The 24467-nt window shown below is 43.1% G+C and overlaps 1 protein-coding gene across 1 annotated transcript in view; it reads left to right on the forward strand.

Annotated features, from left to right (window-relative positions):
* zanl (zonadhesin, like) overlaps positions 1-24467 on the forward strand; it is a gene marked incomplete at its 5' end in the record, with an annotated part of 90909 nt that overhangs the window by 46840 nt on the left and 19602 nt on the right. Inside the window, 40 exons of the mRNA XM_080486682.1 lie at positions 338-482; positions 1098-1259; positions 1371-1564; positions 1665-1806; positions 2000-2244; positions 3127-3275; positions 3443-3571; positions 4296-4434; positions 4636-4777; positions 4976-5175; positions 5305-5443; positions 6207-6323; positions 6695-6819; positions 7549-7694; positions 8305-8448; positions 8869-8976; positions 10193-10362; positions 10757-10959; positions 11812-11956; positions 13118-13365; positions 13476-13653; positions 13823-13931; positions 14676-14770; positions 14998-15174; positions 15314-15522; positions 15873-16017; positions 16633-17037; positions 17149-17342; positions 17443-17584; positions 17790-18034; positions 18918-19066; positions 19234-19362; positions 20067-20205; positions 20407-20548; positions 20747-20946; positions 21076-21214; positions 21978-22094; positions 22466-22590; positions 23320-23465; positions 24076-24219. Coding sequence (XP_080342808.1) covers positions 338-482; positions 1098-1259; positions 1371-1564; positions 1665-1806; positions 2000-2244; positions 3127-3275; positions 3443-3571; positions 4296-4434; positions 4636-4777; positions 4976-5175; positions 5305-5443; positions 6207-6323; positions 6695-6819; positions 7549-7694; positions 8305-8448; positions 8869-8976; positions 10193-10362; positions 10757-10959; positions 11812-11956; positions 13118-13365; positions 13476-13653; positions 13823-13931; positions 14676-14770; positions 14998-15174; positions 15314-15522; positions 15873-16017; positions 16633-17037; positions 17149-17342; positions 17443-17584; positions 17790-18034; positions 18918-19066; positions 19234-19362; positions 20067-20205; positions 20407-20548; positions 20747-20946; positions 21076-21214; positions 21978-22094; positions 22466-22590; positions 23320-23465; positions 24076-24219 — 6521 coding nt within the window. The remainder of the gene's footprint in view (positions 1-337; positions 483-1097; positions 1260-1370; positions 1565-1664; positions 1807-1999; positions 2245-3126; positions 3276-3442; positions 3572-4295; positions 4435-4635; positions 4778-4975; positions 5176-5304; positions 5444-6206; positions 6324-6694; positions 6820-7548; positions 7695-8304; positions 8449-8868; positions 8977-10192; positions 10363-10756; positions 10960-11811; positions 11957-13117; positions 13366-13475; positions 13654-13822; positions 13932-14675; positions 14771-14997; positions 15175-15313; positions 15523-15872; positions 16018-16632; positions 17038-17148; positions 17343-17442; positions 17585-17789; positions 18035-18917; positions 19067-19233; positions 19363-20066; positions 20206-20406; positions 20549-20746; positions 20947-21075; positions 21215-21977; positions 22095-22465; positions 22591-23319; positions 23466-24075; positions 24220-24467) is intronic.

Raw genomic sequence — 24467 nt, forward strand, 5'->3', positions numbered from 1 at the left:
ACTGGCCGTCACAAACCAGATGCTGAAAGTATCTTCTATTTTTGCACAGTATAAAACACAACAAAACAAATACAGAGAGGTGAAAAGCCCTAATAATTCATTTAAGCATGGACTGTAAAACTGATGAGGATAAATCAGACTATAATAAAGAGTTTGACGACATTTTGTGGTAACGAGATGACAAACCTTCATTATTATAACAATGAGATTTGTTGATTTAATTTTTACAAGTTCAGCCAGATTGTGTTGAATGACTTAAATTAAATTAAATGCTGAATGAGAGATCATGAGGCTCATCAGTAAACATCAGTGACCTGCTTCTTTTGTGCATGTACAGGTTGGAGACACTTGGTTCACAGAGTCGGACTGCTCTGAACGCTGTAAATGTGACGGCAATCACAACATCACCTGCGAGCCGTGGCAGTGCAGCCCCGCACAGGAGTGCAAAGTGGTGGAGGGAGTTCTGGACTGTTACCCCACAGGTGAGGAAGGAGGGTCCACACCTCAATTAATCAGGGTAATTGGAGGAGAAAAGTGAGCACAGAGGGTGGCACGAGGGTGGAGTAAGAACGCAACTGAACTCAGGACAACAGGAAATATAATTACTACAGGACACATGAGTGGATACAAAACGTGAAAACAATCAAAAGCTCACAAGGAAAAATACAGATATTTTAAACAAATGCCTGATGTGTGAGGGACTCTTTAATTTAATTTCATTTGTCATCAAAAACAACACAGTCTTCTCATGGAAATTTAACCGAAAAACCAACAATTCCAAATAAGGAATTATAAGCAACGGTGGAAAGGAAAGAAATCCCTTTTAGCAGGACAAAACCTGCAAAACCAGACGGAGAGGTGAAGATTTTCTGTAGAACCAGGCTCACAAGTAGCTGCTGTTCAAACCCATGTTTGGGTTGGGAGGGATCAAGCACAACAAAACTCAAAACCAAGCCACTCAGTAAATCTTTTTCTAACTTCATTTTAAATGCAGATTTATAGTTTCATGATTCACTGGTGTCTTTTGCTTTTACCCCAAAAAATTTTCTTCCAGTATAAATGTGTTGGTTTTTTTCATGCAAATGTTTTATTCATAGGTCTACCAACTCCTGAACCCACCACTCCAAAACCAGGTCCTGGACCAACTACTCCAAAACCAAGTCCTGGACCAACCACTCCTAAACCAAGTCCAGGACCCACCACACCAAAACCAAGTCCTGGACCCACCACACCAACACCCACAACAACCAAGCCACCAAGTAAATCTTTTTATAACTGCATTTTTAAATTGATGACTCACCGTCTTTTCTTTAATACATACATTCGTTCTTCCAGGTATAATGTGTTGTTTTTATTCCCTTTGTGTACAGACCCATGTCCTCCTAACGCAGAGTATATAGAGTGTGGTCCAGCTTGCATCCCTACGTGTCAGGAACCCTCTACCAACTGCACTGGCTCCTGTATCAGTGGCTGTTTCTGCAAACCAGGGTTTGTCTTCAAGGGTCGTCGCTGTGTGCCACTGGAGCAATGTGGCTGTCTTGATGACGAGAACAACTATTATGAGGTCCCTTATCCTTCCTATTATTGCGAAGTACTCTCATTCATATTGATTTAAAGACTGAATAACTTGTGATTTCTGCACACATTGTTAAATTTTGTTTCAGCCTGGTGAGGTTGTGTTTGGAGATGGGTGCACCAAGCTGTGTCGCTGTGCTGGAAACTACACTCTGAATTGTGTTGATAACGCCTGTGAACCCACAGAAGAATGCAGAGATGTAAATGGCGTTGCAGGATGTTATCCAAAAGGTATTTTCTAACTTCTCAAGTCGTTTTAGTTTTTGTTTTGAGTGGCAGTACAGTAAAGTGGTGTATGGATGGATGGATGGATGGATGGATGGATGGATGGATGGATGGATGGACTAAATAACCAATCCAGTCACTGAGACATAGTTATCTCAAAATATTTCGTGATGCAGTTTCTCATTTCTTCTTTTCTCAGATACTTCCATTTGCATAGCATCTGGTGATCCTCACTACACCACCTTTGACAGACGCAAGTACAACTTCATGGGCAACTGCAGCTACCTGATGTCTGGGCCCTGCAATAAAACAGCTGTGCCTTACTTTGAAGTCCATGCAGACAATGAGAATCGCTTTAATAGACCCACCATTTCCTATGTAAAAGCTGTACATGTGTACGTGCACGAAGTAAAGATCTCCATTCTCAAAGGTGGCACTGTGCAGGTAAGAAATGAGGGGAGGAACTGTGGAAGTGACACATCATAGTCTAACAGACAAAAAACTAAAACATTGGCAACAGTGTAAAGAAACAAACTCTCTGTTTTTTAACTGGAAGAAAGGTTCAGCAGAACAGACTCTGATGCAGAACAGGGAGAGAGAATAGAGCAAGAAAAACTAATTATGATGAAAAGATGGAGTTTAAATGCTTGGAGTCAACATCCAAACAAGAGGAAGGAGTAAAGAGAAGTGAAGAACAGTGTGGAGTCAGGAGGACTGGATGGAGATCAGTGTCAGCAGTGATCTGTGGTAGAAGGTCCAGGTAGGCTGAGGGAGAAGGTCTACAGGACAGAGTGAGAGCAACTCTGGGGTCTCCTATAGAGAAGGCAGCTCTGACTCCAAGACAGGAGGCTGAACTGGAGCTGTGAGAGCTGAGGATGAGGAGGGTTTCTCTGGAACTGAGCAGGATGAGGAATGAGGACATCAGATGGACAGCTCATGGTGGACACTTTGGTGTTAAAGTGAGAGAGCATGGTTTGGTCATGTAGGGAGGAGAGGTGAGAGCTGTGTAGGGAAAAGGCTGCTGAAGATGAAGAGGATTAGAAGTAAGTCAGTGAGGAGGTTTGTGGATGGAGTGATGGAGGACATGACAGAGACTGATGTGAGGCTGGAGGACATCTGCTGGGGTAACCCCCAACAGAAATCCCCAAACATAAGAAGACTCATGTTCTTGATAAAAACTTAATAGATTTGAGAAATGTCCATTTTTACTTCTTATCAAAGTTTGAAATGAGTGACTAAAATGTCTTTATCTTTTTTTTTTTTTTAATTGATTGTTATTTCCTGTGTTGCCACATCATGTAATTCACATTTACGTTTCTTATTCAGGTGAATGGAACCAATGTCAACCTACCCGTGAGTCCAGCTCCTGGTGTTTCAGTGTTGAAGTCAGGAAAGCACTACACTGTGACCCTGAACTTTGGTGTGACTGTTCGCTATGATGGCAATCACTACATGGACATCAAAGTCATTAAAGAGTGAGTGAAAGCTGAAGAAGATTCCTCTTCACACTGTGTTACCACATCCTTCTTACCCCAGGCAGAGATATCTGTTTGTAGTAGACGATCATAACATGGAGGTCTGAACGAATTTGTGCTCTCACGTCCAATAAAGTCACACTGACTTATTTTCCTTGAATTGGCAGCTTTCAAAACCAGCTCTGTGGACTGTGTGGAGATTATGATTTAAATGGGAAAAATGATTTCCGTAAACCCGATGGAAACTTGACGACCAACCCCAATGAATTTGGACACAGCTGGAACACTGACCCAGAGTAAGTACTGCATGCTTACAAATATGAGAGGATGTATACATCTGTAAATTATCTATCTATCTATCTATCTATCTATCTATCTATCTATCTATCTATCTATCTATCTATCTATCTATCTATCTATCTATCTATCTATCTATCTATCTATCTACCTATCTATCTATCTATCTATCTATCTATCTGTCTGTCTGTCTGTCTGTCTGTCTGTCTCTCTGTCTGTCTCTCTGTCTATCTATCTATCTATCTATCTATCTATCTATCTATCTATCTATCTATCTATCTATCTATCTATCTATCTGTCTGTCTGTCTGTCTGTCTGTCTCTCTGTCTGTCTCTCTGTCTATCTATCTATCTATCTATCTATCTATCTATCTATCTATCTATCTATCTATCTATCTATCTATCTATCTATCTATCTATCTATCTATCTATCTATCTATCTATCTGTCTGTCTGTCTGTCTCTCTGTCTGTCTCTCTGTCTGTCTCTCTGTCTATCTATCTATCTATCTATCTATCTATCTACCTATCTATCTATCTATCTATCTATCTATCTGTCTGTCTCTCTGTCTGTCTGTCTGTCTGTCTATATATCTGTCTCTCTGTCTATCTGTCTATTGATCTAATAAACTTTAAGGCATTATTTCTTTAGTTTGAACAATCTTTTCCTGTAAAATAGTTACAATGCTTCACAGAGCTTCATTAAGCTGATATCTGCACAAACAGGTGTAATAAGAAACCCAACACGACCATCCCCGGGTGCACTCCAGATGAGCAGGACGATTATGAGAGCTCGGGATACTGCGGCATCCTGCTGGACAAGAACGGACCATTCGCTGTGTGTCACCGCAGAGTCAACCCCAATGTACGCACACACACACACACACACACGCATGTATTAGTCAGTGTTGGCTCATCAGAATGGAGTGATTGTATTTATGGAGGCAGGAGGAGTTTCATTCCTTCAGATAAGGCTGTAAAGTCAGATCGAAACCAGAACTGATGACAAAGTCAGATTTTGTGGTTTTAGAAGGAAGTGTCACTCAAACTGACTGTGTGTCCCCAGAACTATTTTAAAGACTGTGTCTTTGACCTATGTGAGCTGGATGGAGCCAGGCCCATTCTGTGTGAAGCCATCGAAGCTTATGTCAACGAGTGTCAGGACCGAGGGGTCACCATCGGACCCTGGAGGAATGAGACCTTTTGCCGTGAGTGTTGGATTACTGACTGGATAAAGTGATGTGATGGGTTTTAATCTTGCAAGAACTGGAAAGCAGTTGATTAGGTATCCTTGAAATGTTTGGTCCTTGAGGTTTGTGCTAGCAGGAAAGCTTTAACCTCTCTTAAGCAAGGCCTGAGGCATTGAGTTGTAACTCTAACATGGACCTCCACCTGGTGTCTCGCAGCATACACATGCCCTCCTAACAGCCACTACGAGTCCTGTGCGGACCCATGTCAGGAGACCTGCTCTGGGATACCTCCCTCCTGCAGTGGGCTGAAGTGCTCTGAGGCCTGTGTGTGTGATCCTGGTTACGTCCTGAGTGCCGGCAAGTGTGTGAAGAAGAATTCATGTGGCTGCAAACATTCCAACGGACAATACTACCAGGTACACAGCAGTGGGCCTGTGTGTGCGTGTGTGCATGTGTGTGTGTGTGATCATAGTAAGTGTTCCACTTTCTATCCCGGGAATGTTGATACAGATAACAAAATGTCTGCCGTGTTGTTTGTGTCTCAGCCTGGAGAGGAGTTTTATGTGGAAGACTGTAAGCTCAAATGCCGATGTGATGCTCCCTTCATTACCTGCAAGGAATTTGATTGCCCCGCAATGCACGAGTGTAAACTACAGGATGGGGACCTGGGCTGCTATCCCACAGGTAAGTTTCACTCGATCCGGCAGACAGGTGGTCTCTGAGCTCTGTCCACCAAATGTACACAGTATTATCTAGATCAGCTTGTGTTCTGACCCCTGTACTGAGGGTAAAATAAGACCAGACGGGCACTTTTAGGGCTTGGAGCTCCAGTCATCGTCAACAGTTCCCCAATCACAAATACAATTATGTTGACTGCATCAAAGTGTATTCTTAACAAAGACCAGGCTAAACTTGGGCGTCCTTTGAACTAAAGTCAGTTTAATCAGGCTCATGACGTGATAAGAAAAGCTTTAAGTGTCTGCTGTTCCTAATTTGTGGCACATTTTCTACAAGAGCAGAACAGTGCAAACTAGCTAGCTAGCTTGCTGCTGCTGGTAGCATGAAATACAAACCATGATGTTCTTCCTGAATTAAATGTCTTTATCCCAAGAAGTTAGCATTAGTCTGAGGAGATACACTGTAGTGATGCTTACAGATGTCAGACTGCACAAAAAACATTAAATGTGGAGATTTCCAGTATGAATCCTGTTTCATACGAACCGTGGGATTGTAGCTGAGATTGGACTTAATCTGTTCTAAAACAGCACAGGTACTCCGTCTTCAGGAGTATTTGAGAAGTTCAGTGTCTCTGATGACTCCACAGTTTAGCTGGGTTTTTGGTGAACAGTGAATCTTGAAGGCTCATTACACGGCTTGAGGAATGGATGCAGGAGGTGGGTGCAGCTTGGTGAAGTTGAGGAACCTTGTTCCTCTCTTTCTCTCTCAGGTTCCCAGGACTGTGTGGTTTCTGGAGATCCTCACTACACCACCTTTGATAAGAAGTTCTACACCTTCATGGGAACCTGCACATACACACTGGCCAGAACCTGCAAAAATAACACAGGTAAGAAAGGTTCTCAATCTATTCATAGATTCATAGAATTTATCATCAACAAACCTACGACATGTTTCCATGAAAAATATCATACGTCATACGTGTGGCGTCATAATTAAAAACAGAAGGAAATTCTAAACCACAGTAGATGTTACAGGTACACAGACATGTTTTTACACAAGATGATCATCAGTATCTTGTGTCAGTGTAGATTCACATTCAACGACACATTAAAAAAAACATCGTAAACGTTTCTGTCAAAGTCTAAACTCCACATTTATCACAACAAGCAGTTCAAGTCCGACTGGAATACTTAAACAAAACCCTCATAATCATATTCCACACAGTGTTTTTATGGGGTCTTGTTGGTTCCTGTGCAGGTCCGTGGTTCTCTGTGGAGGGGAAGAACGAGGAGAGGGGAGTAGCAGGTGTGTCCTACCTGAGGAAGCTCTACGTCACCGTGGATGGAGTCACAGTGACTCTGATGAAGGGCCGGAGAACTCTGGTCAGTAATCACAGAAACACTGGAAAGAATCCCAGCAGCACGTGAAGCCGTTTTATCTCCATACGAGCAGAAACCTTTTAGAAGCTGTCAATAAGAGAACTTGTGAGCTGATACATGTGCAGAGCTGGCAGCTGGAGCTCCTTCACCATCAGCTCTAATCCTGCTCCGTCTTTAAATTACATCTCAAAGCCTTGTTCTCTTCACCTTCTCACTTCATCCTGTTCTTTTCTTCCTCTTCAATACCACAATCCCAGAAGTCTCCAGCTTTTCCTCGCCTCATTTGTTTGATCTGTGGTGAGATCAAAGGATTTCACTGTCACTCCCTTAGTCTGAAATCCTTGGAAATTGGAAAATTGAACCCTGTTGTTATAGAATGTTATCAAACCGTTTAATTTTAGCAGATTCTTTGAAACAGCAATAACAAACATAACTATGTACCACTTATTGATGAAAAGGGGAACCAAAATCACGTTCTTTAGTTCATGTTTTCTGTCAGAGAAGATGCCTTTGTTTCTCACGTTGCCTTTTTTCCGTGTACAAATCATAAAATGGAATTTGGTGCCAAAGGGACAACAACAAAGGAGTTTCTATTATTATGAGAAGTGTGACATGTTTTCAGAATCCTGCACAACATGTACATTTCTCAATGTCCAGCTTGACTTTAACATGAGACGATTGTTTGTATGATCCCAGTTTAATATTCCCTGTTTGTGTGTCTCGGTGGGACAGGTGAATGGGATCAGGGTGGCCCTCCCTCACTCCCCGTCCCCCCTCATGTCTCTGAGCATCGCCGGCCAGTTTGTCACCCTGCAGACCACCTTCGGTCTGAGGGTCCGCTGGGATGGAAACCATTACGCCCAGATCTCAGTGCCCAGGTGAGCATCAAGTGTCTGATTGTGTCAGATGAACGAAGCACTTTGAATTTCTTTAGCTGTTGGTTTTGTGCTATAAACACTTCCAAAGTATTTTTTTCTACTTTGGAACAGTAAGAACTATTGAAATGATGTATTTGTTCTCAGATTAATACAAAATAGGGCAGAAAGAGCTAAAGAATAAAAATCTCCCAAAATTAGTTAATGACCCAAAACTGCCAAAATCAGTAAAAAGGTTCAAGTCAGTAAAAATTGTTAAAACCGCTAGAAAATGTTGAAAGGAAGCATATGAATGAGTCAAAAAGACAAAACAGGAATATAAAGTGTATTGTACTGTAGTATTTACCCAAATTATTTGGTGCTCCTACTTTTAAAATGGATAACAGAATATGCAGTTTGTGTAAAATGAGCCCAGCATCAGTGCAAAGCAGCTGAAATGTCAGAGTTCATCTCTTTGTAATGAATCCTCTGGATCCTGCCATGGTTCTGTATGGCTCACTGATTACTCCTGAACAGGAGCACATATTTGTTAGAATATCAGTGTTTGGTCCTGTAAATCTTCTTAAGACGTCTTCCTGAAAGCTGCTAATCCTTCTGGTGTCTGTGCCTTCAGTTCGTACTTTGACCAGATGTGCGGCCTGTGTGGAGACTACGATGGGAAACCAGAGAACGACTTCTCCAGACCGAATGGCTCCGTGGTGGGAAACGCCAACGACTTTGGGAACAGCTGGCAGACAGAAGAGGACGAAGACGACTCGTGAGTGTCCAAACCTTTATTCTGTAATCTGTGCCAACAGGTTCAGATGAGAGGCAGCATGGAGCCCAGCTGCACGTCACCATAGAACACACACACACACACACACACACACACACACACACACTCGTTTTTATTGTTTCTACAAGCTGTGACTGAAAATGTCAGAAAGCCTTTGTTTTTGAGATTTACAAAATATCCAACAACTTTCTATTTGTCAGTAATTCTCAGAGAATAAAGATTGAGCGATATAAGTATTATATGTGTGGATTTTCTGGAGCTTTTACAATGCAGATTAAATAAATCACTTTGCAGTCAGAATTGATTGAGAAGAAATCTGTTGTGTTCGGTCTTCATCAGCTGTAAATCCTCCTTCAACTCCTCCTGGTTTTGATTCCTGCTGCTTTGTCTTGGTTTTATCAGGTGTACCGAAGGGTCCAAGCCTAACCCCGACTGTGACCCCAAGCTGGAGGCTGAGGTGGTGAAACCGGACAAATGTGGCAAAATTACTGCCACTACTGGACCCTTCAGGTGAGACCCGAACTCACCTGCTCCAGACACCTGACGTACATCTAAACCAGCCACAACCTTTTCTTCTGCTCTTTTTATTTTTATTTCTACTTTCTTATTGCACTTCATTTCCTCCACTGAACTCCATAATATAATACTTTGTACTTGCTGAGGCTCAGACCTTCCAAACATTGCAAAGAAAACTCAAGGAATAACGCATCCAAACCCTCCTTTAATTACTGTGTCTGCCCAAAGTCACTCTCATTATTCTTGTTAATGTTATTTTCAGCTGATTGTGATTTATACAGGATCTTAGCGTGTTATAAAAAGTCTTATGACAGAACTTCAGAGCAAATGACCTTAAAATCTTGACAGCTCCTTTGTGAACCAAAATGAAAATGTTCTCACTTCATCCGCTTTTCATAAAACCTATGAGGAACTTCTGGAGTGTAAATCAGAAACATCTTGAGTTCGTCACTCTGTTCGACATGACCACTTTAATTGTATTCTTATTTACAAATGTTTTTAGTCTGAGTGAAAAAACAAAGTCACCAAAACATTGTGTTTTCCACCGATTCACCTTGGTGGTTCAGCCGTTTTGTTAAGGTCCCAAACTTCTCCAACCCCTCAGAGAAACCTCCATTAGAGGCTCCATAACGCAGTTTCACTCAATGTTAAAGTGTGTTTCTGTGTTTTATTAAAGAAGAAGCATTTTCTGAAGGTTTGGTGAAACACAGAAATGATCCACCTGCAGCAGCATGAATTCAAGCTTATCACAGGCTGGTCGCACGCGCAAGGTGACGCCTGATTGTTTTTACGTGAGAGTTTTTACGTGAGAGTTTTTACGTGAGAGAAGTCTCGTGTAGTTTGAACTTTGAAATTGGTGGTTTCCAGATGACTTTGTTTAGCTCTGGGTCCAAAGGCCCGAGCTGATCTGAGCAGCGTCAGCACTTGTTTATCTGGAAGGTGGGTCCGTATTACACTGGACAAAGGCTATCTGACTGAGTGAGAATGCCTCAGTGGTCATTTAGTACATGTTTTACTCCTGCACACTCCCGTTGGAGAACGCCCTGTCCATGAAGCATTTCTTACAACAAACTGTTCAAATCTTGCAGAGTTTTGAAAAAGATTGGTTAACTTTGACAACAACCGGTGTTAAAAAGCGCCATGTCATGCTGTAGTTGGGAACTTTTAATGAGAAGGTTGTGACCTGGATGGTTTTCCTCTGCTCTTTCAGGGAGTGTCACAAAGTGGTGGATCCCACTCCGTTCTTCCAGAGCTGTGTGTTTGACATGTGTCAGTTCTTCGGCCAGCAGCATGTGCTGTGCGACCAGCTGCAGGCCTACACGGACGTCTGCCTGAGTGCCGGAGCCAAAGTCCACCCATGGAGGACTCCAGACTTCTGCCGTAAGTCCCCCGCACAGCAAGGTCCTCTTTACATCACTCCAAGTTACTGTGCAACCTCATATTCTGCAGGAATAACTCCATAGTGGAAAAAGAAATCTACAAAGAAATGAACATGGGTTGTTGTTAAAATGACTTTATTAGGTATCTTGAACCATCCTGAACCATCTGGTTCAAGGCTCCAGCACATAACATAGCGATGGCATCATTACTAGCATACCTACGGACAAAGATTTGTCCCAAATAATTCTTCAAATGTGTTATTCTGACTTGTGTTCTCAGAACTGAAGTCAGTTATGAATATCCTTCCCCGCATTAGCACAAGAGCTAACAGCACTCAGGTGTTGAACAGAGGAAGTTCACTGATTCACCTTTTTCCTCTTGTGTCCCCTCGCAGCCCTGAAATGTCCTCCCGATAGTTCCTACTCCCTGTGTGTGAGCTCGTGTCCGGAGACGTGTCTGGGTGTGGTGGGACCACCAGGATGTGAGGACGTGTGTGTGGAGGGATGTCAGTGTGACCCAGGCTTCATCCTCAGCGATGACAAATGTGTGGCGCTGAAGGACTGCGGCTGTGTGGACCACAGTGGAAGTTATCACCCTGTGAGTGGAAACAGCCCCAAACAACACCCCACACACACCTCAGGTTCCCCCTGCCACAGCCCACTGGTGACAGGGTGGCTGTATGATACAAGAGATCAATGAAGGAACATCCAACCAACACTGTGAAAAGAGATTAAAAAAATACAGTAACTTATCGTCACATTCATTGGTGAAGAGTCCTGCAGTTTCAGGTGAATGACGTGTCAAAGATTCAAAGAGCAGATCTTAAAAAATGTCTTCTGACATCAGACATTACCTCCCTGGTTGTTCTGGTTTCCTGTATATCAAACATATACCTTTCTGTAAATGTGTGCCATTCCTCATAGCGTCTGTACCACAGCTCTGCAACTTGATGACCAAAACAGTCCTTTCTACCTTTTTCTACAACATGTCTCATCTCAAAAAGACAATAACATAGCTCAGAAGGTTTATATTCATACGTTTTACATTGTGGGCCAAAAAAAAGAATATCTTTTTATTGAAGTTGAAGTAAATGTAATATTTCCAGTTGGCGTTCTTTTTCAGAAGTACCTAGAACAGCTTTGCAATATCTAGAACTTCTCTGTAAGTCTTTGGCAGTTTCTTGTTGAACATTCAAAAAGAGACCAGAAGCTCTTTAGTGATGAGATAAAGATAATAATAAAGTGAGAGAAACTTATTGTAAAAATGAAGTTACATGTTCAGGAGCAGAGAGACCGATGAAAAGAACAAAGAAGCTCCAGAGAAAATGTATCTGTGGATGAAGCTCAGCTGTTTGTTGGTATACAGCTTCACAGAGCCTGTGCTGACATGTCAGAACTCTTTCAGCTGATGATGTGTGGTCATTTCTGATTCGTGCTGTGTGTTTGTCAGGCGGGTGACGACTGGTACCTGGAGGGTTGTGAGCAGAAGTGTGAGTGTCTCAGTGGAGGTCTGATCCAGTGCCAGAACACCACCTGTAAACCAATGACTGAGAGCTGCCAGCTGCATGACGGACAATATGATTGTCGACCTCTCGGTACGTTCAACTCAGACACCCACAGGCTGTGACCACATCCACACCAACGATCCCAGTAACAACCTCCCTGTAAACAGGTCTGTCACTTGATCCTGGTCTGAGGGGGCCCATCCAGCAAGAACCAGAGTCATGGTTCATGTGTTTCTCAACAGAGTCCATGTCCTCACTGCTTCTGATCAGGTCTCCATAGTTGGAGTCAGATTCTCCTCACTGTGCATGTCTGCTAGGTAGCGTCATCACGTGATGCTTCACGCTGTTTAGAGAAAGAAATGGAGTCAGAACTGGACTGGAGGACTCTGAGCAAGAAGAAAGTTTCTGAGTGTTCCATTTTCTAAAGAAACACAACAAACTAACAAATCGTCTTCAGTACTTCCTGCTAAAGCTGGATGTGGGATCAGGTGACCGTGTCACAAAGCATTGTGGGATTGATATTGTTGGTGCAGATGAACCTGATCACTTTATTCCGTCTTGATGGAAATGGGACAGTGGGAGCTCTCGGTCAGAAACTGTTCAGTCAGATTAAAATTAAGTGACATGCAAACATAGTTCTTCACAGACTCGGGTTCAAAATGTTGTTGGTTTGAGTAACTTATGCCTTTTCTAAAATGATCATTTGTCAACTGTTATATGACCAAAGTTCTCAGCTCCTCTGTTCCTCCTAAAACTGGACATGACTACATCTTCTGTGTTTTACTTTCCCCGACTTTCCCCCTCAGCAAATCTTGGGCCATAATATAGAATAAAGCTGTGTGAGAGGTTAAATAGCAGGAGGATAAGAAACCTCCGCCTCTAAAACATATGAGACATTTTCACAGCCAAAGCACAACTCCAACCCCAACATGTAGGGTTCTTTTATTCAATGTACTTTCCACTTTATGGACACCATCTCTCATGTCTTACACACAAACTAAATAACAAATGTATTAAACTACTTAGAGCTAACCACTGCATCACTGTATTTTGAGAACTTTACCCATGAAAACAAAATGATCAGGAGCTGTTCCGCCGAGACACTCCAGAAGTACTTTCTTTTATTGGTATCTATTGCACAGCGTGAAATGTCTAAAATAAAGCAGCTTGAATTGTGCTTGAAGCCACTTGTTGTTCTTTATGTGAGAAACTTCAGGCACAGTTCAGCTGATTTCTCATTTCTTTGGACAGGAAGTGGAATATGCTCAGCAAGCGGTGATCCTCACTACAACACCTTTGATAAACACACTCACCACTACATGGGTGCCTGCTCCTACACGCTCACCAAACCCTGCAACGTCTCCTCGGACATGCCCTACTTCACCGTGGACACTCAGAACGAGCACCGAGGAAGCAATAGGAAGGTTTCCTACGTCCGAGCTGTGGTGGTCAACGTGAACGGCATCGAGTTCATTCTGGGTAAAGGGCGTAAAGTTCAGGTGTGTATAACCTGACAGAGAGGATCTACCGCTGTGCATCTGAAGCTCTGCATTATTCCTGCTGTTTGGGGAGAAACAGCTTCAATGTAATCAACTGTGCTGTTCTCCAGGTCAATGGTACAGCAGTCGTACCACCGGTCACCTCCATCAGTGGAGTTAAGATCTACTTTAGTGGAAAGTTTGTCGTCCTTGAGACAACCTTCGGCCTGAGGGTGAGATTTGATGGGAACCACCACGCTGACGTCTCTGTGCCAACGTCCTACAGTGGCCTTCTCTGTGGCCTGTGTGGTAAGAATGAGCGGCTCCACAATGAGATCTTCATTTCATCATGACTTATTGACCACATGAAGTGATTCCTTCTGCTTCCACTCAAGCTCCAAGAGAATCAGAAAACGTCTCCACAGGCGTCCCTGAATGTCGTTTTCCTGACTGATCTCAGTGTTTGCTGCTCCTACAGGAAACTTTAATGGAAACTCCAAAGACGACAACCTGAAACCAGATAATACACCTGCTGCTAACACCAACGAGCTTGGAGAGAGCTGGCAGGTTCCTGACCCCCGGCCAGAGTGAGTCTCTCATTGCTCACCTGCTCATCTACACCACCCTATGATCTGTACCGTGGATCAGATATCAAACTCATTTCAACTCACAAACTCATTTCAGCTTCAGTATAATAACCTACAAAAAGTGACAAGTCAAAAGCTTTTCTTTCATTTTATAAAAAAAGTGCATGAAACAAATATTTCTGGGTTGTACTTTTTCGATCAACCATCGTCCATCCATCTTCTATACCGCCGCATAAACCTGTGCAGGGTCACAGGGTCCAGGAGCCAATCCCAGCTTACTATGGGTGAGGGCAGGATACACCCGAGACAGGTCTCCAGTCCATCACAGCGCAAACACACACACACACACACACACACACACACACACACACACACACACACACACACACACACACACACACACACACACAATTTAGGGCAATTTAGGGTCACCAAACTTAACATTGTACGTAGGGATATTTGTGAAACTTATAGCGCATGTCCAGCCCTGCGGTGTTAGCATTAGCATTAGTGAAAAGTTGTGTCTCTGCTCTGGAGGAGGCTTTTCATAAATTTCCTGCTAAATCTGCTCAGTCGACTTCTGATCACGGTACACAGGATCTACGTGTGATGGTCATGAAACTACAAGCAGACGTGATGCTGCAGTCTGACGTGTGACTGACACTCATCATTGAGGAGAAAATATTTAACAATCGTAGAAAATGACTTTTATCAGCTTTGAATAACACACCACTTTCTCTCCAGCTGTTCTCACGGAGGAGGAGAGGAAGACTGTGACGACAAAGTGGAGGAAGAAGCCCAGAAACCCACCAGCTGTGGAATGATCACTGATCCTAATGGTATGAAACACACACACACACACACACACACACACACACACACACACACACACACACACACACACACACACACACACACACACACACACACACACACACCTAACAGTAACTTGGGAGTTCACTGTGTTGCTCAAGGACCCTTCAACATAAATCGAAATGAAATCCAACCACCAACTATCAATTAATCACACCTTTTCATGTCGTTCACCTCTTCTCTTCGTCCTCAGGCATCTTTAAGCCCTGCCATGCCGTAGTACCTCCAGAGCCTTACTTTGGAAACTGTGTGTACGACATGTGTGCCACTGGAGGTGAGACGGTGGCACTGTGCCAGGCCGTCCAGACCTACGCTGACTTGTGCGCCGCTGCAGGAGTCAACATCGCATGGAGAAACAACACCTTCTGTCGTAAGTCTGACTGTGTGTTGGTCAGCTCATCACTGTGCAAGCTTACCAACGACACGAGATCATTTGAGTTTAGTGACATGATTTAGTTTTTGAGGAGACTGAAGTCAGCAGTTGAGCCAAACCTCTCCCCTCCTCCCAGCTGTGAAGTGCCCCTCAGGCAGTCATTACCGCCCGTGTGGACCGGCCTGTTCCCAGCCCAGCTGTCAGAACCCTGCAGGACCCGGCGGTCCCTGTAACCAGCCCTGTGTGGAGGGATGCTTCTGCAACGAGGGCCTTGTCCACAGCGGAGACAAATGTGTCCCTCTGGACCAGTGTGGATGTACTGATGAAGACGGGAACTACCGGCCGGTAAGTGTGCTTCACTGGCCGTCACAAACCTGATGCTGAAAGTATCTTCTATTTTTGCACAGTATAAAACACAACAAAACAAATACAGAGAGGTGAAAAGCCCTAATAATTCATTTAAGCATGGACTGTAAAACTGATGAGGATAAATCAGACTATAATAAAGAGTTTGACGACATTTTGTGGTAACGAGATGACAAACCTTCATTATTATAACAATGAGATTTGTTGATTTAATTTTTACAAGTTCAGCCAGATTGTGTTGAATGACTTAAATTAAATTAAATGCTGAATGAGAGATCATGAGGCCCATCAGTAAACATCAGTGACCTGCTTCTTTTGTGCATGTACAGGTTGGAGACACTTGGTTCACAGAGTCGGACTGCTCTGAACGCTGTAAATGTGACGGCAATCACAACATCACCTGCGAGCCGTGGCAGTGCAGCCCCGCACAGGAGTGCAAAGTGGTGGAGGGAGTTCTGGACTGTTACCCCACAGGTGAGGAAGGAGGGTCCACACCTCAATTAATCAGGGTAATTGGAGGAGAAAAGTGAGCACAGAGGGTGGCACGAGGGTGGAGTAAGAACGCAACTGAACTCAGGACAACAGGAAATATAATTACTACAGGACACATGAGTGGATACAAAACGTGAAAACAATCAAAAGCTCACAAGGAAAAATACAGATATTTTAAACAAATGCCTGATGTGTGAGGGACTCTTTAATTTAATTTCATTTGTCATCAAAAACAACACAGTCTTCTCATGGAAATTTAACCGAAAAACCAACAATTCCAAATAAGGAATTATAAGCAACGGTGGAAAGGAAAGAAATCCCTTTTAGCAGGACAAAACCTGCAAAACCAGACGGAGAGGTGAAGATTTTCTGTAGAACCAGGCTCACAAGTAGCTGCTGTTCAAACCCATGTTTGGGTTGGGAGGGATCAAGCACAACAAAACTCAAAACCAAGCCACTCAGTAAATCTTTTTCTAACTTCATTTTAAATGCAGATTTATAGTTTCATGATTCACTGGTGTCTTTTGCTTTTACCCCAAAAAATTTTCTTCCAGTATAAATGTGTTGGTTTTTTTCATGCAAATGTTTTATTCATAGGTCTACCAACTCCTGAACCCACCACTCCAAAACCAGGTCCTGGACCAACTACTCCAAAACCAAGTCCTGGACCAACTACTCCAAAACCAAGTCCTGGACCCACCACACCAAAACCAAGTCCTGGACCCACCACTCCTAAACCAAGTCCAGGACCCACCACTCCTAAACCAAGTCCTGGACCAACTACTCCAAAACCAAGTCCTGGACCCACCACACCAAAACCAAGTCCTGGACCAACCACTCCTAAACCAAGTCCAGGACCCACCACACCAAAACCAAGTCCTGGACCCACCACACCAAAACCAAGTCCAGGACCAACCACTCCTAAACCAAGTCCAGGACCCACCACTCCTAAACCAAGTCCTGGACCCACCACACCAACACCCACAACAACCAAGCCACCAAGTAAATCTTTTTATAACTGCATTTTTAAATTGATGACTCACCGTCTTTTCTTTAATACATACATTTGTTCTTCCAGTTATAATGTGTTGTTTTTGTTCCCTTTGTGTACAGACCCATGTCCTCCTAACGCAGAGTATATAGAGTGTGGTCCAGCTTGCATCCCTACGTGTCAGGAACCCTCTACCAACTGCACTGGCTCCTGTATCAGTGGCTGTTTCTGCAAACCAGGGTTTGTCTTCAAGGGTCGTCGCTGTGTGCCACTGGAGCAATGTGGCTGTCTTGATGACGAGAACAACTATTATGAGGTCCCTTATCCTTCCTATTATTGCGAAGTACTCTCATTCATATTGATTTAAAGACTGAATAACTTGTGATTTCTGCACACATTGTTAAATTTTGTTTCAGCCTGGTGAGGTTGTGTTTGGAGATGGGTGCACCAAGCTGTGTCGCTGTGCTGGAAACTACACTCTGAATTGTGTTGATAACGCCTGTGAACCCACAGAAGAATGCAGAGATGTAAATGGCGTTGCAGGATGTTATCCAAAAGGTATTTTCTAACTTCTCAAGTCGTTTTAGTTTTTGTTTTGAGTGGCAGTACAGTAAAGTGGTGGATGGATGGATGGATGGATGGATGGATGGATGGATGGATGGATGGATGGATGGATGGATGGACTAAATAACCAATCCAGTCACTGAGACATAGTTATCTCAAAATATTTCGTGATGCAGTTTCTCATTTCTTCTTTTCTCAGATACTTCCATTTGCATAGCATCTGGTGATCCTCACTACACCACCTTTGACAGACGCAAGTACAACTTCATGGGCAACTGCAGCTACCTGATGTCTGGGCCCTGCAATAAAACAGCTGTACCCTACTTTGAAGTCCATGCAGACAATGAGAATCGCTTTAATAGACCCACCATTTCCTATGTAAAAGCTGTACACGTGTACGTGCACGAAGTAAAGATCTCCATTCTCAAAGGTGGCACTGTGCAGGTAAGAAATGAGGGGAGGAACTGTGGAAGTGACACATCATAGTCTAAAAGACAAAAAACTAAAACTTTGGCAACAGTGTAAAGAAACAAACTCTCTGTCTTTTAACTGGAAGAAAGGTTCAGCAGAACAGACTCTGATGCAGAACAGGGAGAGAGAATAGAGCAAGAAAAACTAATTGTGATGAAAAGATGGAGTTTAAATGCTTGGAGTCAACATCCAAACAAGAGGAAGAAGTAAAGAGAAGTGAAGAACAGTGTGGAGTCAGGAGGACTGGATGGAGATCAGTGTCAGCAGTGATCTGTGGTAGAAGGTCCAGGTAGGCTGAGGGAGAAGGTCTACAGGACAGAGTGAGAGCAACTCTGGGGTCTGCTATAGAGAAGGCAGCTCTGACTCCAAGACAGGAGGCTGAACTGGAGCTGTGAGAGCTGAGGATGAGGAGGGTTTCTCTGGAACTGAGCAGGATGAGGAATGAGGACATCAGATGGACAGCTCATGGTGGACACTTTGATGTTAAAGTGAGAGAGCATGGTTTGGTCATGTAGGGAGGAGAGGTGAGAGCTGTGTAGGGAAAAGGCTGCTGAAGATGAAGAGGATTAGAAGTAAGTCAGTGAGGAGGTTTGTGGATGGAGTGATGGAGGACATGACAGAGACTGATGTGAGGCTGGAGGACATCTGCTGGGGTAACCCCCAACAGAAATCCCCAAACATAAGAAGACTCATGTTCTTGATAAAAACTTAATAGATTTGAGAAATGTCCATTTTTACTTCTTATCAAAGTTTGAAATGAGTGACTAAAATGTCTTTATCTTTTTTTTTTTTTTAAATTGATTGTTATTTCCTGTCTTGCCACATCATGTAATTCACATTTACGTTTCTTATTCAGGTGAATGGAACCAATGTCAACCTACCCGTGAGTCCAGCTCCTGGTGTTTCAGTGTTGAAGTCAGGAAAGCACTACACTGTGACCCTGAACTTTGGTGTGACTGTTCGCTATGATGGCAATCACTACATGGACATCAAAGTCATTAAAGAGTGAGTGAAAGCTGAAGAAGATTCCTCTTCACGCTGTGTTACCACATCCTTCTTACCCCAGGCAGAGATATCTGTTTGTAGTAGACGATCATAACATGGAGGTCTGAACGAATTTTTGCTCTCACGTCCAATAAAGTCACACTGACTTATTTTCCTTGAATTGGCAGCTTTCAAAACCAGCTCTGTGGACTGTGTGGAGATTATGATTTAAATGGGAAAAATGATTTCCGTAAACCCGATGGAAACTTGACGACCAACCCCAATGAATTTGGACACAGCTGGAACACTGACCCAGAGTAAGTACTGCATGCTTACAAATATGAGAGGATGTATACATCTGTAAATTATCTATCTATCTATCTATCTATCTATCTATCTATCTATCTATCTATCTATCTATCTATCTATCTATCTATCTATCTATCTATCTATCTATCTATCTATCTACCTATCTATCTATCTATCTATCTATCTATCTGTCTGTCTGTCTGTCTGTCTGTCTGTCTCTCTGTCTGTCTCTCTGTCTATCTATCTATCTATCTATCTATCTATCTATCTATCTATCTATCTATCTATCTATCTATCTATCTATCTATCTATCTATCTATCTATCTATCTATCTGTCTGTCTGTCTGTCTGTCTGTCTCTCTGTCTGTCTATCTATCTATCTATCTATCTATCTATCTATCTATCTATCTATCTATCTATCTATCTATCTATCTGTCTGTCTGTCTGTCTCTCTGTCTGTCTCTCTGTCTGTCTCTCTGTCTATCTATCTATCTATCTATCTATCTATCTACCTATCTATCTATCTATCTATCTATCTATCTGTCTGTCTCTCTGTCTGTCTGTCTGTCTGTCTATATATCTGTCTCTCTGTCTATCTGTCTATTGATCTAATAAACTTTAAGGCATTATATCTTTAGTTTGAACAATCTTTTCCTGTAAAATAGTTACAATGCTTCACAGAGCTTCATTAAGCTGATATCTGCACAAACAGGTGTAATAAGAAACCCAACACGACCATCCCCGGGTGCACTCCAGATGAGCAGGACGATTATGAGAGCTCGGGATACTGCGGCATCCTGCTGGACAAGAACGGACCATTCGCTGTGTGTCACCGCAGAGTCAACCCCAATGTACGCACACACACACACACACACACGCATGTATTAGTCAGTGTTGGCTCATCAGAATGGAGTGATTGTATTTATGGAGGCAGGAGGAGTTTCATTCCTTCAGATAAGGCTGTAAAGTCAGATCGAAACCAGAACTGATGACAAAGTCAGATTTTGTGGTTTTAGAAGGAAGTGTCACTCAAACTGACTGTGTGTCCCCAGAACTATTTTAAAGACTGTGTCTTTGACCTATGTGAGCTGGATGGAGCCAGGCCCATTCTGTGTGAAGCCATCGAAGCTTATGTCAACGAGTGTCAGGACCGAGGGGTCACCATCGGACCCTGGAGGAATGAGACCTTTTGCCGTGAGTGTTGGATTACTGACTGGATAAAGTGATGTGATGGGTTTTAATCTTGCAAGAACTGGAAAGCAGTTGATTAGGTATCCTTGAAATGTTTGGTCCTTGAGGTTTGTGCTAGCAGGAAAGCTTTAACCTCTCTTAAGCAAGGCCTGAGGCATTGAGTTGTAACTCTAACATGGACCTCCACCTGGTGTCTCGCAGCATACACATGCCCTCCTAACAGCCACTACGAGTCCTGTGCGGACCCATGTCAGGAGACCTGCTCTGGGATACCTCCCTCCTGCAGTGGGCTGAAGTGCTCTGAGGCCTGTGTGTGTGATCCTGGTTACGTCCTGAGTGCCGGCAAGTGTGTGAAGAAGAATTCATGTGGCTGCAAACATTCCAACGGACAATACTACCAGGTACACAGCAGTGGGCCTGTGTGTGCGTGTGTGCATGTGTGTGTGTGTGATCATAGTAAGTGTTCCACTTTCTATCCCGGGAATGTTGATACAGATAACAAAATGTCTGCCGTGTTGTTTGTGTCTCAGCCTGGAGAGGAGTTTTATGTGGAAGACTGTAAGCTCAAATGCCGATGTGATGCTCCCTTCATTACCTGCAAGGAATTTGATTGCCCCGCAATGCACGAGTGTAAACTACAGGATGGGGACCTGGGCTGCTATCCCACAGGTAAGTTTCACTCGATCCGGCAGACAGGTGGTCTCTGAGCTCTGTCCACCAAATGTACACAGTATTATCTAGATCAGCTTGTGTTCTGACCCCTGTACTGAGGGTAAAATAAGACCAGACGGGCACTTTTAGGGCTTGGAGCTCCAGTCATCGTCAACAGTTCCCCAATCACAAATACAATTATGTTGACTGCATCAAAGTGTATTCTTAACAAAGACCAGGCTAAACTTGGGCGTCCTTTGAACTAAAGTCAGTTTAATCAGGCTCATGACGTGATAAGAAAAGCTTTAAGTGTCTGCTGTTCCTAATTTGTGGCACATTTTCTACAAGAGCAGAACAGTGCAAACTAGCTAGCTAGCTTGCTGCTGCTGGTAGCATGAAATACAAACCATGATGTTCTTCCTGAATTAAATGTCTTTATCCCAAGAAGTTAGCATTAGTCTGAGGAGATACACTGTAGTGATGCTTACAGATGTCAGACTGCACAAAAAACATTAAATGTGGAGATTTCCAGTATGAATCCTGTTTCATACGAACCGTGGGATTGTAGCTGAGATTGGACTTAATCTGTTCTAAAACAGCACAGGTACTCCGTCTTCAGGAGTATTTGAGAAGTTCAGTGTCTCTGATGACTCCACAGTTTAGCTGGGTTTTTGGTGAACAGTGAATCTTGAAGGCTCATTACACGGCTTGAGGAATGGATGCAGGAGGTGGGTGCAGCTTGGTGAAGTTGAGGAACCTTGTTCCTCTCTTTCTCTCTCAGGTTCCCAGGACTGTGTGGTTTCTGGAGATCCTCACTACACCACCTTTGATAAGAAGTTCTACACCTTCATGGGAACCTGCACATACACACTGGCCAGAACCTGCAAAAATAACACAGGTAAGAAAGGTTCTCAATCTATTCATAGATTCATAGAATTTATCATCAACAAACCTACGACATGTTTCCATGAAAAATATCATACGTCATACGTGTGGCGTCATAATTAAAAACAGAAGGAAATTCTAAACCACAGTAGATGTTACAGGTACACAGACATGTTTTTACACAAGATGATCATCAGTATCTTGTGTCAGTGTAGATTCACATTCAACGACACATTAAAAAAAACATCGTAAACGTTTCTGTCAAAGTCTAATCTCCACATTTATCACAACAAGCAGTTCAAGTCCGACTGGAATACTTAAACAAAACCCTCATAATCATATTCCACACAGTGTTTTTATGGGGTCTTGTTGGTTCCTGTGCAGGTCCGTGGTTCTCTGTGGAGGGGAAGAACGAGGAGAGGGGAGTAGCAGGTGTGTCCTACCTGAGGAAGCTCTACGTCACCGTGGATGGAGTCACAGTGACTCTGATGAAGGGCCGGAGAACTCTGGTCAGTAATCACAGAAACACTGGAAAGAATCCCAGCAGCACGTGAAGCCGTTTTATCTCCATACGAGCAGAAACCTTTTAGAAGCTGTCAATAAGAGAACTTGTGAGCTGATACATGTGCAGAGCTGGCAGCTGGAGCTCCTTCACCATCAGCTCTAATCCTGCTCCGTCTTTAAATTACATCTCAAAGCCTTGTTCTCTTCACCTTCTCACTTCATCCTGTTCTTTTCTTCCTCTTCAATACCACAATCCCAGAAGTCTCCAGCTTTTCCTCGCCTCATTTGTTTGATCTGTGGTGAGATCAAAGGATTTCACTGTCACTCCCTTAGTCTGAAATCCTTGGAAATTGGAAAATTGAACCCTGTTGTTATAGAATGTTATCAAACCGTTTAATTTTAGCAGATTCTTTGAAACAGCAATAACAAACATAACTATGTACCACTTATTGATGAAAAGGGGAACCAAAATCACGTTCTTTAGTTCATGTTTTCTGTCAGAGAAGATGCCTTTGTTTCTCACGTTGCCTTTTTTCCGTGAACAAATCATAAAATGGAATTTGGTGCCAAAGGGACAACAACAAAGGAGTTTCTATTATTATGAGAAGTGTGACATGTTTTCAGAATCCTGCACAACATGTACATTTCTCAATGTCCAGCTTGACTTTAACATGAGACGATTGTTTGTATGATCCCAGTTTAATATTCCCTGTTTGTGTGTCTCGGTGGGACAGGTGAATGGGATCAGGGTGGCCCTCCCTCACTCCCCGTCCCCCCTCATGTCTCTGAGCATCGCCGGCCAGTTTGTCACCCTGCAGACCACCTTCGGTCTGAGGGTCCGCTGGGATGGAAACCATTACGCCCAGATCTCAGTGCCCAGGTGAGCATCAAGTGTCTGATTGTGTCAGATGAACGAAGCACTTTGAATTTCTTTAGCTGTTGGTTTTGTGCTATAAACACTTCCAAAGTATTTTTTTCTACTTTGGAACAGTAAGAACTATTGAAATGATGTATTTGTTCTCAGATTAATACAAAATAGGGCAGAAAGAGCTAAAGAATAAAAATCTCCCAAAATTAGTTAATGACCCAAAACTGCCAAAATCAGTAAAAAGGTTCAAGTCAGTAAAAATTGTTAAAACCGCTAGAAAATGTTGAAAGGAAGCATATGAATGAGTCAAAAAGACAAAACAGGAATATAAAGTGTATTGTACTGTAGTATTTACCCAAATTATTTGGTGCTCCTACTTTTAAAATGGATAACAGAATATGCAGTTTGTGTAAAATGAGCCCAGCATCAGTGCAAAGCAGCTGAAATGTCAGAGTTCATCTCTTTGTAATGAATCCTCTGGATCCTGCCATGGTTCTGTATGGCTCACTGATTACTCCTGAACAGGAGCACATATTTGTTAGAATATCAGTGTTTGGTCCTGTAAATCTTCTTAAGACGTCTTCCTGAAAGCTGCTAATCCTTCTGGTGTCTGTGCCTTCAGCTCGTACTTTGACCAGATGTGCGGCCTGTGTGGAGACTACGATGGGAAACCAGAGAACGACTTCTCCAGACCGAATGGCTCCGTGGTGGGAAACGCCAACGACTTTGGGAACAGCTGGCAGACAGAAGAGGACGAAGACGACTCGTGAGTGTCCAAACCTTTATTCTGTAATCTGTGCCAACAGGTTCAGATGAGAGGCAGCATGGAGCCCAGCTGCACGTCACCATAGAACACACACACACACACACACACACACACACACACACACACACACACACACACACACACACACACACACACACACACACACACACACACACACACACACACACACACACTCGTTTTTATTGTTTCTACAAGCTGTGACTGAAAATGTCAGAAAGCCTTTGTTT

This window comes from Lipophrys pholis (genome assembly GCF_963383615.2).
Source record: "Lipophrys pholis genome assembly, chromosome: 18".
Lineage (NCBI taxonomy): Eukaryota > Metazoa > Chordata > Actinopteri > Blenniiformes > Blenniidae > Lipophrys > Lipophrys pholis.